At 35.1% G+C, this 19,256-nt stretch overlaps 1 protein-coding gene across 1 annotated transcript in view; it reads right to left on the bottom strand.

The window, feature by feature from the left end:
* Malrd1 (MAM and LDL receptor class A domain containing 1) overlaps positions 1-19,256 on the bottom strand; it is a 462,193-nt gene that overhangs the window by 113,762 nt on the left and 329,175 nt on the right. The window contains exon 32 of the mRNA XM_042686149.1: positions 15,861-16,018. Within this exon, the coding sequence (XP_042542083.1) occupies positions 15,861-16,018 (158 nt within the window). The remainder of the gene's footprint in view (positions 1-15,860; positions 16,019-19,256) is intronic.

Here is a 19,256-nt window from a genome sequence, read left to right on the forward strand (position 1 = left end):
GGTGAGGAGTATAGTTTTGGAGATGAGAGGGCAGGGATGGTAGGGGAAAAACAAAGGAGGAGGCAACAATGCTTGATAAGAAATATACTCATTACCTTCATTACATTGCTCATGTAACTCTAACCCCTCCTCTGTATAGTATTTTCACAATAAAAATCTTACCTAAAAAAATAGTTTTAAATGCTAAAACAAAAATCTCCTACACCAAATTTTGTATGAAGCCAAAATTCTTATCAAAATGAAGGAGAATTAAGATTTTTCTTAGGTAAGTAAAAAATTGCTTTAATTCTGTCTTGTACATGAAAGTAAATGAAATGTTTGTCAGGGAGGAGGATATGACCCAGGTCAACTGCTTGCTGTCTACAAAAATCCAAGATACATGTTAGGACACAGATTAAAAGTAATGTGAGTGGGAAATATAGTCTATGCTAACAATAATCAAAAGAAATCTAGAAAAGAAATATCAATTTTGGACCAAGTGGACTTCAGAGAAAGAATACCAGAAATAGAGAGACCATTTGGTATAGTACCATGATCCCCTAAATTCCTCTGTTGAAAGGCTGCCTGTCAGGTGATTTTATTAAGATGTGGAGCCTTTGGAAGGTGATGAGATATAACTAGGATGCCATTATTAATGATAGTATTGCCCTACAAATGTGACCCGAGGGCATGTATTCACTCTTTCAGTTGGGCTAGGACACTGCTAGAAGTAAACTTCTTGCTGTTCACAAACAACCTTATCAAAGCTATTTTATTATTGCATCCCAATATAAAATCCTGTAACTATAAAAGGACCAGCTCTCCAAAATGACATCCTAATACTTAACTAACATGCACTTAATAACAGACAGCAACTATCTGAGGCGAGAACTCAGATCTGCAGGGAGAAATAATGAATGTAACTGCAGCTGCTGACTAGAATACTCTCGTCAGTAACTGACAGATCTGAGGGCAACAAATCAGTAAGGACAGAGTTGAACTGAATAGCATCAATCAACTGGATCTAATTTACATTTATAGAATACTTCTTCTCAAGCTCAAATATAACAGTCACCAAGATTGATGACATTCTGGGACATAAAATGTACTGTAACCAATTTGAAAGAATAGAAATCATGCAATATATGCTCTCAGATCACAATGGAGTTAACTAAGGAATCTCTAAGTGGAAAAGAGTTTAAAATCCTCTAAATAATTTGACATTTTTAACACACTTACCAGTAACACAGGCTAAAGCATATTCAGAAAAAAATTAAAAGATATATCAAAATAAATGAAAACAGAACTAACACAAGTCTGTAGTATCAAGTGAAATAGTGAGTAGGGAAAATTTTAAAGTACTGAGTACCTGTAGTAGAAAATAAGAAAAAATTAACAGCAATAATGTTAGCTGGTATTTCAAAAATACCAATAAAATAGCTAAATCTGTAGTCAGGTTACCTGAGGGAAAAACTGAGGAAATAGCTTTTTAATATCAGAAATGAAAGAGGGGTCATCACTATAATCCATGATTACTGAAAGGATTATTATCAGGGATTAATAGTAAGGGATTTATAAGGGACTAATAAACAATTATTATTAACAAGTATATGCCATGTATTTAATAATCCATTCATAGTGGATCAATTCTTTAGTCTACCAAAACTCACATGGAAAAGAGCCACTAATCTAAGTAGAAGTATATCTATAAAATAAATTGAATACATTATCAGTAGCTTTCCAAAACTTTATCAAAACAAAAGACATTACTAGAAAAGAATATCTATAGGCCTATCTCTCTTAGTTCCCAGGAATGAATGATTGGAATTTGAAATACAAAATACCATTTATATTAGCTCATCAAAATAAATATATAGTCATGTGTCAGGGAACAAGGAGCAAACTGTCGGTCTTTGTTTCCTTTGGTGATTTCAGTGTTGTGGAAAGTTTATGGAATGCATGTACCCAAGTTAGAAGAGCAAACATGTCATTGGAGATGATGTTATGCAATCAATTTCCTATTTCCCATCTGTCATTGACTAAACTGTTCTGTGGTTCATGACTATATATGTGTAAATCTTACAAGATGCATTGTATGTATGCAGAGCACCAAAAACACTGAAGAACTGTTAAAAGAACTGATAAGAAAATTCAATGATAAATAAATGGATGTTGTATTCTGAAGAAGACTCAGGATGTTAAAATGTAAGCTCTTCGCAATTTCTAAGTTATAAACGTGAATTGATGCAGCTCAGTCCTCGTCTAAATCACAGCAGGTTGTTTTGAGCACATTGACAATCCAATTCAGAAGTTTAAAAAAAAGAGTCTAAAAAAACAACACAAAGTAGAAGAAAACAAACCCAGAGGATGGACAGTATCTGACTGCAAGGCATAATAATAGAAAGCTGTAGTAATGAAGAGAGTGTTTTATCAGTGAAAGAGTAAACAACTTGTTCAACAAAATGCACCAGAAAGCTCAGAAACAGATTCACAAGTAGGAACAATTGATCTTTGACAAAGGAACACAGGCCAGTGGATAAAGAAGGATAATCTTTCCAACAAATGGTCCACGTGCAAAAATTGCAAAATAAAAGAATGTAGATGCCTATGTGTAAAGCTAACAGAAAATGGTGATCTATAATATCAGTCCTAGAAAGGTAAATATAAAAATGATAAATGAATTAATAAATGAACCCAAAATTATCCATAGACCTAAGTGTTAACTGAGAACTATAAAATTTGTAGAAGTTAACAGATGATAAGCAAGGCAAGTTTGGGTTTTGCAGTGACATTTTAGATACAATGCCAACATTGGAAACCAGTTGTTAAGTATTGATAAATTGGATTCCATTTAATTCAAAACCTCTACTGTATGAAAGACATTTGTTTAGAAGATGGAAAGATGAGCCAGATAGTAGAAAGATATTTTACAATACATATCTAGTGGTTAAGATACAGAAAACTTTTAAAATTAAAAAAAACATAAGCATCAATTTCACAATTTGACACAAATACAAATAAGTACAGGATAAAATTCTCATCATCCTATTTCATCATGAAATTACAAACATTTGAAAATTAGATGTTCCCAAACAAGCTAGCACCGAAATTCCAAATCACTGGGAATAACAAATGCTTCCTAGCGTGTGGGCCACAGGAAACATTTCTTTTTTCTTTTTTTTTTTTTAATTTTATTTTATTTGTGAACATACTGTACAGAGGGGTTACAATCACATGGGCAAGATAATGCATACATTTCTTACCAAGCATTGCAGCCTCCTCCTTTGTTTACCCTTCACCTCCCTTCCCAGTCTCCCCCCTCCCCCCCCACCCAATCCTTCCCCCCTATCCCCCCCCTCCCCCCACTCCCCCCCCCCCCCACCGACATTGTAAAGCTCCTTTTTGAAATGACAATTTGTACTTCTCATTGTTGCAACAGGTCCACCTGAATCCTTAAATGACTTGTTTTTCCCCATCTCCTCCATAAGTTATACTGACATCAAATATATTGAAAGCGGGTGTTATACTGTGGGGGAGGGACATACAAAGCAACAAAGAAATAAAGTTATAAATGCGTTAGAAACACATGCATGAAAGAAAAAAAAACATTAAAATAACCTATCTAAGGATTCATTTTCCTAACATCACATTATCTGACTTTTTCCGCTTGACTCATACATATACTAGATATTGCAAATAAGGGAAACCATGGGACCTGTGTTTCTTTGTGCCTGGCTTACTTCACTTAATATAATTTTTTCCAGGTTTTTCCATTCACAGGAAACATTTCTTGCTGATGGAAACACAAACAGTACATCTTCCTTTAAAGGCAGTTTGGTACTTTCTTACCAAATTAAACTCACTTTACATTCTAGCACTTATATTGCAATTAGTAATTATATTAATTAGTAATTAATTAATTAGTAATTATATTGCAATTAATCTAAATGAGTTGAAAATCTATAACCACATAAATACTACACTTTGAGATGATAAAATCTGGAAGCCATCAAGGGAACATGAAATAGGCAAATAAGCCAACTTTGCTAATCTAGCAACAGGATGCTATTTATTTACTTATTTATGTGTTTATTTTTGCAGTACAGAAGACTGAACTTGAGGCTTCACATTCTATGAAGGTACTGTACCAATTGAGCCATGCCTCCTGCCCTTTTTACATTAGTTATTTTTGAGGTAAGCTCTCCCTTTATTCCCGGGGCTACTTAGGCTTCAGTCCTCCTACTTGTGTTTCCCGGTGTTGCTGGGGTAACAGGCCCGCCACTCTGTCCAACCATTGTGCTACCTCTACACTGGGGTAACAGGTAAATGCCACAGCACCTAGCCATTGGTTGAAATGAAGCTTCTTGAATATCTGTTAGCTCAAGCTGGCCAAGAACTGTGATTCCCCGATCTCTGCCAAGTAGATAGTGTTCAGCTAGCAATGGAATTCTTAGTGATAAAAATGTTAGCTGGCCACAAGGAGACACAGAGGGTTCTGAATGCATGTACCTATGTGAAGGAAGTCAATCAGTAGAGGCTACATGTTTTATACTTTTAATTGAATATTTATATTTTAATTTTTTATACTTTTAATTTATATACTTTTAATTGAATAAATTCATAGAAAGCCAAAGGCAATGAAGACAGGAAAAAGCTATTACTGGTTACCAGGTTGTGAGTATCTGGAGAAAACAGGGTTTTCAGAGCAGTGAACACTGGGTAGATCCTAGTTGGGGACAAGAGAGATGCTGAAATCTGATAGTTCTCTCCACTTAGTTTTTTTTTTCCTGTAAACCTAAAGCTGCTCAAAAATAAAATCCATTAATTTAAGTAAATCAAATCTAAGAATGTATAATACAAACAGGACAGAGCTGGTATTGAATTTTCCTTTCCTGATTTGATTCAATCATCTGTCTACTTTGGCATCAAATGTAACAGACAAGAAAACTGGTGTCCACTGTTGCTTAATAGGCATGTAGGCATAAATATCTTATGGTTATATTGTCACCTGATTCATTATATGTAGTCTAAAAAACATTTTCTCTAGTTTCACAGAAATTTATTTTAAATAAAACTGGAGTTTATCTTCCTTACATACTACTCATACCAATATTTCAAGACATTTAAAAGTGTATCTTCAAACTGCATCTCTTCTGTATTGACTCAGGATTTTCTCTCTCATTTTCCAGTCCTTAGAAACACCAGGGCTTAGGGCTTGGCACTAAACCAAATTCCTGAGTTGGGACTCAGGCATTGCTCTTTTCTCTCTGAAATGCTCTTCCATTTTTAATCCCATATTTACAGGGCTCACTCCTTTAATTTCTTCCAGTGTTTACTCAGACTTTACATTTATGATGAGGCTAACTCTACCACCAGTTACAAAATTGAGCCCCAATCCATCTTTCCAACTTCTCTTATTCTGCTCCAGTAGATATCAGTCTTTAAGATGCTACCCAATCTACTTGTACAGTTGCTATCTATTGTTTACTTTCTCCACTGTACCAAAAAGTAAGAAAAATGATGAGTTCTGTGTATTATTTATTTATATATCTTAAAGGAATAAATCAGGGCCATACACATAATAGATGCTTGATAAAACTTTGCTTAAGACTGAACATGTAGGAAATTAAGGGATGTAAGGGATTTTAGAGATACAAAGGATGCTAGTGACTTTCTAATTTAAAATGTCCTATGGAGTTAGAGGGAATCCAGGATTTGCCCATATCCCCTGGTCACCAATTATAGAAATGGAAATATAGTCTCATATTTCTTACTTAGCAATTTCTACCAAGACAAAGTGGTGGTTTTATTTTTGGAAAAACATGTATCTACTTACAAATATCAGGATGATACAGTTACTTCTGTGAGTTTTCAGTGTTCTTACTAATATTTTTACAATTACTGTCACATTGAAATGACACCCCAGTGCTCTTTCTGATTTGGGTGTCACTGAGTTATACGTAAGTTATGACTGTTGATCAGGGATTCACCCAAGGCAATCAGGCAGAATGAGTGATTACCAGCACCAAGGTCAGAATTATTAATGTTGGAATGGGATTTGGCTCAGTCACTATAGTTGGAAGGAGATCACCCTTGCCTTTGACCGTGGAGATGGAAGACCACTGAGAATCACTGTTTTCTAATCATGCAAATTAAGAAAGCTTGTTCAAACTGAAACTCTTATCACTGATTATTGGTAGTGTAAGAAGGAATTCTAGAAATCCATGATATCTGAAAAACAAAGAACTTCCCAGCATTACATACGTACTTAGCAGTAAGAAGGCTTAACAGATCTGGAGGCCAGGATCCAGATTCTAATCCCATCTCTGCCAAGATGTCAGCAATCCTTTGGCCTAACCTCACATATAGTTCAGTTTATAAGAATACATTACCATGCCTGGCCAGCTTTTAACTGTTTTATTTTGTTGTTGCTCCAGAAGAAATGTATTTAAGTTGGTATTAACACTGTTAATTTACTTCTTAAAATTATCTGAGTGTTTTGCAGAACATTCTGGCATAAAGAACAGGCTGAGTCTTGTTAGAAGAGTATTCATTGGGTGATTTCATTATAAGCAATGAAGTCTTTTGTGGGATTAAAAAAATTCAGGCTGTTATTTCAAGTTTTCCTTTTTTTAACATAAACAAAAATATTGTTAAGGTTCTTGTAAATAAGGAGAATAAGAGCTAGAGAGATTTAAGTTTTTTCTGAGCTTTTAATCCTCAGTGACTTACAAAGATGGAGCCTAGGAAACAGATTTCCTATAATTGATTTGGGTGGTCTCTCCTCTATCACTTAGATTACTATGAACATCATTGATGCTCAGAGGAGGAAGAAATGCAAAAAATTACAACTACCTCATATGTGGAAACTGAATGCCTAGTTTGTATTTATCTCTACAACATTAATCTCGCCTTCTTTGAAGGAGACAGACTATTTAGGAATAATATAAACAAAGAATCAACAAAATGCCTCTTTTGGGAGAAATGACCCGTACATCCTTCACTGTTCACCTAATATGTAACATTTCTCCCAATTAATCACATCACTGCAAAGATTATCATCAGAGTGCCTTCAAAACATCTCCTCTAAAAGTGAAGAGAAATGTAAAGTGCAGAACATCAAATAGAAATTAAAATGGAACTGTGAGTTGATTTGTTTCCCATTTAGAATGTTCTGCAAAATTGTAAATATTTGGGGGGAAAGTTTCTAATCCTAATGTCTAACTAAAAACACAAGCTTACCTGTACTACCCATGAATGTTCCACTTCAAAGACGGAAAAAATACAGACATAAATCCCCAGAAGCCCTGGAAAATCCAGAGCACATCACTAACATACAAAAATAGAACTTTCTGGAAGTTTTCAACCAAGTAGAAACTGTTGAATGGAAATTTCCAAACAGAGCCGGTGTACTTGCAAATACCTGTAGGTGAAAGAAAAGACCACTAGCTCTAAAAACAAAAAGAAAAACTTTTCCAGTAGAAATTTGGAATAACTCAAAAGATAGGGATCAGATACAAGGAGCTGGTACCAGCTACTCATTAATCATGGGCTCCAAAACCAGCCAGGTCAACCCCTCATGTTAAGAGTTGTTGAGTCTAGCATTTGCACGAAGAGCACATAGGGTAGGCAAATATTGCTGATGTCGACACAGGTATTTCTGAGTGACCACTGGACCCAAGAAATGAGGTAATGATCCTCATGACTGCCACAGAGTGTCTATGAGTACCTATTCTTCCCTCAGTAAACAACAAATAACATCATGGACATAGGTCTAGTGAAAGCACAGCTCGTCTTTGTCATCAGAGTCACACAGACCCAGAGATCTTCAATCAGTGCATATACCCCCCCTTAATGGAAATATATTTATTATTTATTCTGAGAAGCTGAAATGCATATGGTAGCAATACTCACTCTTGTGAGTATGTACAGGGCTATGTACAGGGCTAGAAAGCCAATATGGTATAACCAGTTACTCAAGGAAAACTGTTTAAAAGAGAGAAAATAAATAAAACAGAATACTGAACATCATGTGGAAGACTGTGAATAGAACCAAAGGAAAAAATATAAATGAACCAAATGAAAAATAAATGAATAAAATTAATTACCATTGAGACATTTGGGCACTTCATTTTTAACAGGTGTATATGAAAGAGATGTGACCAGAAGTCTTGAGAATGAGAAATATTAGTGCTCAGATTAAAAACCCCAGGTAGAAACCGATTTTTAGAACTGACCCAGATTAAATACAAAATAACATGACAAACTGAGCAAAATGAAGTACCGCCTTGGTGACAAAAGAGAGTCCTTCAAATTTAAAAGAAAAAAATGTGAATTCCTGTGTCAGAATCTGAATGCTCTCTTCATCAGAAGAGGAAATTTGGACCCAGAGAGAAACAGTAGGGTTGTGTACGCAGGAACGACCAGAAGGGAATAAAAGGAGAAGTTAGAGAGAGAGTCCTCAGAAGAAAATGAAATCAGTTCTTATGTTGATCTTGGATTGCTAATTTCAGAACTGTCACAAAATAAATTTCTATCATTAAAGCTTAAAGCCACCCAGTCTGTAATAGTTTGTTATGATCAACTTTGCAAACAAAAATAACCCAATACTGTGGTTAGCATTGATACACAGATAGATTGATGAAGAAGCATCCTACTCATAAACTGACATGCTGAATTGAAACCTCTTTGTACACTACCTTAACACAATAAAAAATAAATTAATAGATCAGTGAGAAAATATGACTGTTAAATACATTGTGTTACTTAAGAATGTACTATGAAGTATCAAGTATTTTAATGAATGTGATTATGAAAAAAGGAGAATTATTTATATATTATATATAATGGTCTCGTTAATTTTTAGAAGTTAGAGGCAAGCCAATAAAATCTAATCAAAGGTCTTCTTTTATCTGAGGGGTAGGGATGTCAGAAGAAAAGAAGACAACAATTAAAACTTACAAATACTGGAAAAAATAGAAGTAAATAAAAAACATCTAATCAAGCCACTTAAGAGGAAGTTGATGAAATATGACAAATAGAACAAGAAAGTAAATAATGAAAAGACAGAAGCTCAGATAGCAGAATATATCCAGTCATATACTGTTTGTAAGAAATATGACAAAAACCAAGCATCATGGAGTCATTATGAATGAGAGTAGTTACAATATAAAGTCAAAACAACTCATTAGAACATGCATGTCATTTTCAGGAAAAATGGGCTTCCAGAGAAAGTAAAATAGATACATTAAGGTGACAAAATTTACAATTCCCTACTAGATGCAACTGTCTTGAATATTTAAGCACTCAGCACTTGTCCTTAACATACAAAGAAGAAAAAGCCAAGTTATATATATGTATGTGTATATATATATATATATATATATATGTCCTGTAAAAGACATATGAACTCAAAGACCAAGGCTTTGAATATAGGCAAATTAAGCAGATAACAATGAAAAGACATGGCCTGTCATCTCTCCATGTATCTACCTAGCTTTGTGACTGAGGAGCAATCATTCTGTCCTGTACCTAAAGAAAATTTGTGTATATAAAAATTTACACATGCCTATCTGAATTTAACATCAAATAACAGAAACATGTCGAATCAAGCAGGGGAGGAGGAATTGAGTCTATGTCCTTACAACAATTATCTTGCTAATTCAAAAACAATTCCTAGGATATTAACCTTTAGCTATATATGTTACTCTACCTGGAATTTATAAGTATGTATATATATATATATATATATATATAAACTGACACATATTTACTATATATGGATTCTAAGTAGATTAATTAGTTCAATCTACAAGCCAGAATTGAATAATAACTAAAACAAAGAGGATATATAGTTATTTCCTAAGACTGCTATTAAGGCCAGACTCTTTAAGGAATATAGAGGATAAATACCACCAACTAAAAATGTGTAAGAAAAGTGAGTTATCTCTGAATATGTTAAAGGGATTTTGGAAGAAATCTCATTCACCTTGGGACCCAGACTTGCAAGCAAAGCCTATCCTGGTTCTTTCTCAAGGTGACTTTGAACGTAGTCATTTACAGTCAGGTATATGAAATGCCCTTCTTTTTTTTCAAATTCTCACATCTTTGACTTAAAACTGTAACTTGATTTTAATTTTTAGCAGCACACCTCTTCAACTGGAGGTCACTTTTCTCTTCCTACTTTCATTATATTTTGAAGGGTAAGTCTACTTTGAAGGTCAATTTAGATTAGCTCTTTCTCTCGAGGGTCAACCTTTGCCTTTTGTGAGGTGCCTTCCTACCCTGCTTAATTTTTAACTTAATAACAACACACAAGAATGTTTCTTTTACCATTCTGAGGGTTATTTTTCTACCACCTATAGTTGCAGATTCACAATTCAGTATTGTTTTCTCTCAGTGGTCAAGGTATCTCTGTTTTCAACATCTACATGTTCGCTTTTGCTAAGCTTTAAATATGGGCTCATGATTCTTGCTACATAGCAAGAAGATGATGTATCCTGACTGTTCCTAACATGTTGGATAAAACCTCACTTTTCTTACCTATTCAGAGAAAAGTACATGGGATACTGGTAGTAGAGCCTTGAAACCATTCTTAAAACTGGGGTAAATCACTAAAATCATCTTGGCTTATCTTAATCAGTGTTATACACTAGGTGTCACATCATACATTTGATTTCAACATACCAGGGAGCGTGATAGATTGAGAATTATTGCCCTAGGATATTACTTTACATATTTCTGCTTAAAATACAAAAAATGGGCTGAAATTTAGGAAACTATTTAGTTTTTTTGCAAGTCTGCTTAGAGAACGTGAATTTGATAAATATATTCAACAATTCTTCCACATATGACCAGACCTTTTATGCATGAGGATATCTGTACATATTACTAGTTCTCACAAATATTCCCTAATACTTTTCTCTAAGGCTCCTGACAAAGTTCAACATAAGCAGAAATGAAAGATAATTGCTATGTTAGAAAAAAATCTGCTGACATGTAGTTTTTACCTCCAAACCTCCCTGCTTTTTATTATTTTGGAAATGGAGTCTAGCAAATTTTTCTCCCCAGGTTGGCCTGAGCAGGTAAGATTACAGTCAAGAGCCACCAACTCTAATAGTGGCTCTTAACAGATTTCACAACAACATAAAAGTCCACTTTTACCCAAAAATAATAATAAAGAAAGAGATGTATGCATTTGCCTTAACTATGGTACATAAACTAGTACTTTGAATCCACATTTTATTTTTTGATGCCAGTCCTGGGGCTTGAACTGGGGTCTGGATGCAGTCTCAGGGTTTTTTGTGTGTGTGTTTGTTTTTATGCTCATGGTTAGTGCTCTATCACTTGAGCCACAACTTCAATTCTGGAATTTTTGGTGGAAAACTAGAGATAAGAGTCTCAATAACATTACCCTAGGCTGGCTTTGAATTGAGCTCTTCAGATCTCGGCCTGCTAAGTAGCTAAGGTAACAGACATGAACCACTAGGATCTGGTTTGGAATAAAAAATTTTAATATAATTACAAGTATATATTTAACTTGGGGTATTTTCTCTTTATTTTTATGTTTTACTAGTCCTGGGGCTTGAACTCAGGGCCTGGGTGTGTCCCTGGTACTCTTTGTGTTGAAGGCTAGCATTCTACCACATGAGTCACAGCACCACTTCTGGCTTTTTCTGGGTAGTTTAATGGAGATAAGAGTCTTATGGACTTTTTGGCCCAAGCTGGCTTTGAACCATGATCTTTAGATCTCAGTATCTTTAGTAGATAGGATTACAGGTGTGAGACACTGGTATCCAGCTTAGCTTCTCTTTTTGAAATGACATTTCCCCCTATTTCTCTATCCAATGAATGTTTGGAAAAATTTCTGCAGCACAAGTGACAGTTACTAAATGGGCCAGGTCCTTGGCTATGTGGTAATATCCCATGGGGAATCAGCAGAGCCATTTGAGTGGCTTGTTAATACAAGTTGTCATTTTGCAAATTATGACTTCACTGCACTAAATGATAGCCCTGTACTTGGGTTAAGTGAGTATAAATCTAAAACACATTTCCTCTAGTAGAAGCTCTTAATGTACCACATATCATTGGTCCATTATTCAATTATTCAGATTATCATCTTATTGTTTATGGTTGGTAAGGACAGACATTGAACAATGTGTAAAAATCCATTTCTGTCTTGAAGTACCTATCCAAGGCTGGCAGTGAGTGTCTCTGCATCACTCTGGGGTACCTATGGCCATTCTGCATTGAAGAAACACGCTGAACTGGAATGAGACTCTTTTCATTCTCTGCCACACCTACCACTCTGAAGTTCATGGTTCTGGGAGCATCTCAAAGAACAGAACTATATTTGTAGGGTAAGATTGGACTTTTCATCAAAGACAACTGGAGATTCAATGACATACTCTAGGTGATCCAAAAATCACAGGCAATCTCAATTTGACAAGGAACAATGAAGTCTTTGTGGATTTTGTCCTTGAATTGCTCACTCAGAATTAAACCCTATGACAGCAGGGTGCAGGTAGCTCTGTTTGTAATTCTAGCTACTCAGAAGACTGGAATATAGAGGACTGTATTCCAAGGCCAGTCTTAGTAGAAAGTCTTCACTACTGTACCTCCAAGTAACTAGCAAAAATGGCATACTCCAACAGTAAATGCATCATCCAGGCAAACAAGCTGATCAAGTATGAGGTCCTGAGTTCAAACTCAAATACCAGCCAAAGGAACAAAAAAAGCAGCTGAACAAACGGATCACATGAGATGTCTCATGCACACTTGTTTTACACTAGGAAAAACAAATCCATAGCACACCTTTCACCATCTTGTACACTCAAGTGTTTATTGCTACCCCTATTAAACTCATTGTGAAGCCATTTTGTGTGTTTTATAAAAAGTTGTCATTTAAACCACATTTGTACTGAAAACTACAGCATGGAGAACACAGTATACATGAAGCACCTTCTAAAGAACTAGATTCCAACAACCATCGGTAGGTGGTTTCTTTCTCTCTTCAATCTTCCTAAATGTCACATTAAAACAAAACAAAACTCATAAGCATCAATTTATAAAAGTAGCTTCCTGCAGCAACACAGAGTAAATTGCATGCATGGCATGGTATGAAGTGAAATAAACTAGGCACTGGTCTTACTCAGATGTGGAGATTAAAAATGTTAATGTATTGTAGCAGAGAATGAACATAGAGTTGAAAAGGGAAGAGCAGAGAGAGATTTAAGGATAGACTGTTTATCAGGTACAAAAATACAAGTGGGTAGAAGGAAGAAATTATAGTGCTTTATGACACAAAAAAGTGATCACAATAGCACATTATAGATTTCAAAATAGATTAAAAAAGGGATTTTTGTTCCCAACACAAGAAATCACTAATGTTATGCGGATATTATTATGTTAATTATACCACTTGATCATTACTTATTATGTACACTTATGAATATCATGCTGCACCAATAACTATGTACACTTATTTTGTGTTGCTAACAAATTTCAAACTACACCAAGTTCAAAAGTTGGGCTGGGCTGGCCACTGGCACCAGCTGGAAGGTCTTCAGAACGGCAAGGAATCACCCAGAGGCAGGCAAGAGAAGCGTCGGTGACTTACTGGAGTCCACGGGTCTTAATGGTACTGACGACCACAGAAGTAAAACCTAGGAAATTTCAGTTCTAACAATAATGATGTTTCTGAAGGGGCGCATTTACATTTGAAATGTTATATTCTGTAAGTTTTGGTAGAAATAATTTAGGTCTAAAAATTCAACTCTAAGATCAAAACCATTTCAACACAGTGGCCAACTGTCATGAATAATAGGCCTCCAGGATCCCTTGTAGCTGTATTCATTCATCTGTGCCACAGGAACAAGGTTTAGAAAGTAGTTCATTTTTCATAAGCAATTAGAGACTTCTATAATTTGCAAAAAGAAGTGTTACAAAAAGTCTAAGTTGTAAAAGTTATCTGTTCACTTCCTTTCGATTTCCTTAAAACTGAGTTTGGAGTAATGAAAGGATAAAAAGATATTAGTAATTAAAAGATAAAAGGATATTAATAATTCTTAAGAGTTCTATTATCCTGTGCCAAATTTCATTTTTTCCCCCTTTTTACTGTTCCTGGGGCTTGAACTCAGGTCCTGGGTCCTGGTTGCTGTCCCGGGGCTTTTGTGCTCAAGGTGATTGTTCTAGCATATTAGCCATAGCACTTCAGCCACAACTCTACTTGTCTCTCTCTCTCTCTGTGTCTGTCTTTAATTGGAGATAAGAGTCACAGACTTTACTGCTGGGCTGGCTTAGAACTATGATTCTCAGATCTCAGCCTACTCAGTAGCTAGAATTGTAGGTGTGAGCCACCAATGCTTGGTAAAACTTCACCTTTATTTTTATTATTAATTTTTTGAACCTCCCATGATCCTGGATTGGGAGGATTAACGTGGCAATACTGCCAAAGGCTATCTACACATTCAATATAATACCCATCAATATCCCAACTTCATTCTTCAAGGAAATAGCAGAAGCAATCCAAAAATTTATATGAAACAATAAAAGATCCCATATCACAAAAATAATCCATAGCAGAAAAAACAGTGCTGGAGGAATATCAATACCAGACTTCAAACTCTACTATAAAGCCATAGTAATCACAACAGCTTGGTACTGGCATAAGAACAAACCTGAGGACCAATGGAATAGAGCTGAAGACCCAGAAATGAACCCACAGACCTATAGTCACCTAATCTTCGGTAATGGAGATAAAAAAAAAAATTGAATGCAAGAAAGACAGTCTCTTCAGTAAATGGTACTGGCAAAACCGGTTAACTACCTGTAGAAAACTACAATTAGATCCTTATATATCACCCTGCACCAAAATCAACTCCAAATGGATCAAAGACCTCGGAGTCAAAGCAGACACTGAAAACATTACAGGGTGGAATAGGAGAAACCCTAGGGCTCCTTGGCACAGGCTGAAATTTTCTTAATAGAGACCCAGAAATACAACAAATCAAAGAAAGGTTGGACAAATGAGATTGCATGAAACTGCAGAGCTTTTGCATCACAAAGGGCATAGCTAGCAAGATCAATAGAAAGCCCACAGACTGGAAGAAGATCTTCATTAGGTATACAACAGACAAGGGTCTTATATCTAAAATATGCTTTGAACTCAAAAAATTAAATCCTCCAAAAAGAAATCCTCAAAGAAACAACCACCCCCATTAATAAGTAGGGCTAAAGACTTAAAGAGAGACTTCTCTGAAGTCAATTTGAAATAAAAAGAATAATTCTATTTATTCAAATGACAAGATATCATGTAATTCCTTGACCATAATAATAGGGACTGGGTCCTAATATGCAATGTTGTAATTAGAACTCAACTTCAAATTTCATTCATGATGATCAAAAGTCTTATTAATCTTTCATAGGATGAACAACACAAATGCAGCAACTGGTTTCTTTAAAGTCATTCCTGTTTGGTATCATACATTCATTAAAATGGAGCAGGCAATTGTTTCATACTATAAAGATATGTGTTTAAAAACATAAATTTGCTTTGTGTAAAGTATGGAATTCCTCACATTCCCTCATTGTCCCTAGTTGAGTTGTTAGTAGAAAAATAAATGTACAATCTACCCATAAGTCTTTTTTTTTCCTGGGTAATCTTTTAAATAGCAGGCACTCTAATTGAATTCAGGTGGTAGCCATCAGTGAGCTAAATCTTGACTGAGATTAAGATGAATGACAGCACTGCATGCCAAAGACCCATGGCCCCAGCAAGAAATGAGAAATTAATGAGATCAGCATTGGTTGTATGACTGAGGAAAAAAAGGAAAGTATTTAAACTCATGTGAAAAATATCTTAAATCTGTCTTGTTCTGTACCTTTAATATCCCCAGTCTCTGAGGATCGACCATGTAGAACCAGAATCGGACAGTACACACTCCAAGGCTTGCTGGGAAGTACTTGGTGGTCATGATTCTTGCAGTGGACTCTTCTTTGGACCCAGAAGAATTGACATACAGGAAGTACTGGCCACTACCTGTGAAAAAGATTAATACCAGTTTTTCTTTTCAGTGTAGAAATACATTCTATAGAACAGGATATAATGCATTTTAGCAACATGCGAGTACTATTTTCTGTATTCACCTGCACACAAGCACAATTTGGTTTTTGGTGAATCATCTATCCATAACATTCTGAACAATAAAATAGTGGTGCTCTGATCACTTGGCACATAACTGCTGCACAAACATTTGTGTTAAGTATGAAGGTGCTTTTTTTTCCCGTAGTTTCTTTTCTCCTAGTTGCTTTATTTCAACTGTGTGGTACCCAGAACAGATTAGAGTATACATTGGGGTGTTGATTGATATTGTATCTCAATTTCTATTGTTCTGTCTCCTGTGCTGAACAAAGAAGCAGAGAGGGGTTATAACTCCAGGGAACTATGATTCTTTGTGTCATCATGCTATTTATTTTTTTAAATAACTTTTGTGCTCCTCAGTTACCTTAGCACATGGAAGAACTCTCTATGTAAATTCAGTTGGATTGGTTTCTGACATCACTGTCAAATTTATCAAGCTATTTTTACTGATTGTGGAGATACACATATTGATATGCCTATATGTACATAGTCTATCAATACTATTGAAGCGTTTTCTCATTACTAGCCTTTTTTTTCCCCCAATGGCATAAGTAATGGATCAGTAACAACAACTTCCCCTTCGCTTTTCTTTTTTTTGTTGTCGTTGGTCATGGTGCTTGAACTCTGGCTCTACCACTTGAGCCACAGTGCCACTTCCTTCACTTTGGATAATTAGTAACTTGTGTTTCCTCTTTCTTATTTTAGTTAATGTGCTTAAAATGCTTTCAATTTTATTGATCTTTTCAAAGGTCTAATATCTAGTCTCACTATTTCCTCTATTGATTTTTAAAAATATAATTTCACTAAATATCTCTTCCAATATTTCTTTTTTTTCCTGCTTACTTTGGATTTAAACTTCTATTCATTTTCTACCTCCATATATTAAAATTTAGATTATTGAGATCTTTCTTCTCTTCATGTAAATGCATCCAATATTTAAAAAATTCCTACTGCTTCACCTGAAATCCACAAATTTTGATGCTTTCTTTTAAATTTAGTCAAATATTTAAGGCATTTCTTGAGATGTTTTTTCTTTGACTCATATGCTACTTATTTTGTTTCTTCGTATTTTTTTTCAGTGGTGGTGAAATTTTAATTCAGTGCCTTACTTTTGCTAGGCACATACTTTACCACTTGGGACACACTTCCTGCCCTGACAAATGTATCATTGGGGTGGTTGTTTAAGCTCTATGTTTTTGCGGTTTAACATCTATATGTTTGTTGTTGACTTCTAGCTTAATTCCACTGTGATCTGAGATCATGATTTGTATGTTAATTCTTTTAAATTTAATAAAGGTACATTATCAATGCCCACAATATGGTGTGTCTTGGTGATGATTATGTGTGAACTTCAGAAGAATGTGTATTCTGTTATTGTTGCATAAAGTACTATACCGATGTTATTAGATCCACGGGTGATATTGCTTTTCAGTTCAACTACAGCCTTCCTGATTTTCTGTTGGACATATCTGTACTTTGCTGATAGACACATTTAATTTTCCAGTTTAAATAGTGGACTCAAATACCATCCCTTGAAATTTGATCATGCTTTGCTTAACAATTTTGAGTTTTCTGATAATAGGCACTTATTAAGGATTATTTTATTTTTGAGAATAATGATAATGTTATTACTATGTAATATTCCTGTGTATCTCTGATAGATTTCTTGCTGCAGAGTCTACCTTGAACTGACTCATTCTTTTGATTAATGTTACCTTGGCCTATCTTTCTCTATCCATATCAGACTTTTAACTTATGTATGTTTTTATATTAAATGTAGGTTCTATATTGACAATAGATATCTAGCTTTTTTTCTTTTTTTTTAATTTTATTTTATTTGTGAACATACTGTACAGAGGGGTTACAATTACATGGGCAAGATAATGCATACATTTCTTACCAAGTATTGCAGCCTCCTCCTTTGTTTACCCTTCACCTCCCTTCCCAGCCTCCCCCTTCCCCCCCACCCAACCCTTCCCCCCCCCACCCCGCTCCCCCCGACATTGTAAAGCTCCTTTCTGACAGTTTCTCTGTTTTAACTATTGAATTTAGACTATTAATGTTTAAAGTAATTATTTACAGAGTGGAATAAATATCTACCATAATTGTTACTTCTTTGTATTCTTTGATCATTTTAAATCTTTCAGGTTTTTATTTATTAATTATTGCTCCAACTATATATTTTACTTGATTCCAACTTTTATCTTCTCTTAGTATATTAGGTAAACATCCTTAAACCCACCTTTTTCTAATAGATGATTTTCAATTTGTAAAATAAATTATAGTTAACCCAAGTCCTCCTTAAAATATCCTGATAACTCTTGGTGAATGAGCATGTTTGGCTGATGGAGGGCTTCTACCTGATTCCCTATCTCTTATTACATTGTTGGTCATTTTTATTCCACTTGGCCACTTAAGTTCTGTCTAAATTGATTATTTTGAGGACAAAGACTTTTAAGAAGAGAATGCACTACAAGAACTTTAAAACTAGTACTTTTCTATTTGCCTTACTGAAAGCTGAGAAAATATATTTCTGCTTTCAATTTAAGAACCCTAGAGAGCTCGTAAAGATAAAACTCACAAGGGTACGTGAGGGAGACCCCTAGGACAAGATAGCCCTGGAACATGTCTCTGCAACTTTTCCTCATTGAGGCTGATGTTATTACTCAATTATGGCTTGAGGGTCTCTGTTCAGTTTTTTTTTTTTTGTCCAAGTGAGCTGAGCTCTCAGTAGCCACCTCTTCATTTCTCCAGTAACAGGGACACTGGCTTTTCCTGTGATCTTGTGTCTCTATGAATCTCAAAAGAGTTATTGATTTCCAATTGTTCAGCTTTTTAGTTTATTTTACATTTTTGTTGTTATGCAGATGGAAATAAGTCTTTCCAACTTTCACACATATTGGGTAAGACCTAGAAATGATTGGGATATTTTATTTTTGTGCGGCTATTATGAATGGAGTTCCTTTCCTGATTTCAGCCATGCTTTTCTCATGGTTGGCATACAGAAAAGCCATTGATTTTTGAGTGTTAATTTTATAACCTGCTACTTTGCCAAAGTTTTGAATCAGCTTGAGTAATTTGGGAGTGGAGTCCATGGGATTCTTTAAATACAAGATCATGTCATATGCAAAGAGGG

Source organism: Dipodomys spectabilis, unplaced genomic scaffold (assembly GCF_019054845.1).
Source record: "Dipodomys spectabilis isolate Male_0828 unplaced genomic scaffold, ASM1905484v1 ptg000096l, whole genome shotgun sequence".
Classification (NCBI taxonomy): Eukaryota; Metazoa; Chordata; class Mammalia; order Rodentia; family Heteromyidae; genus Dipodomys; species Dipodomys spectabilis.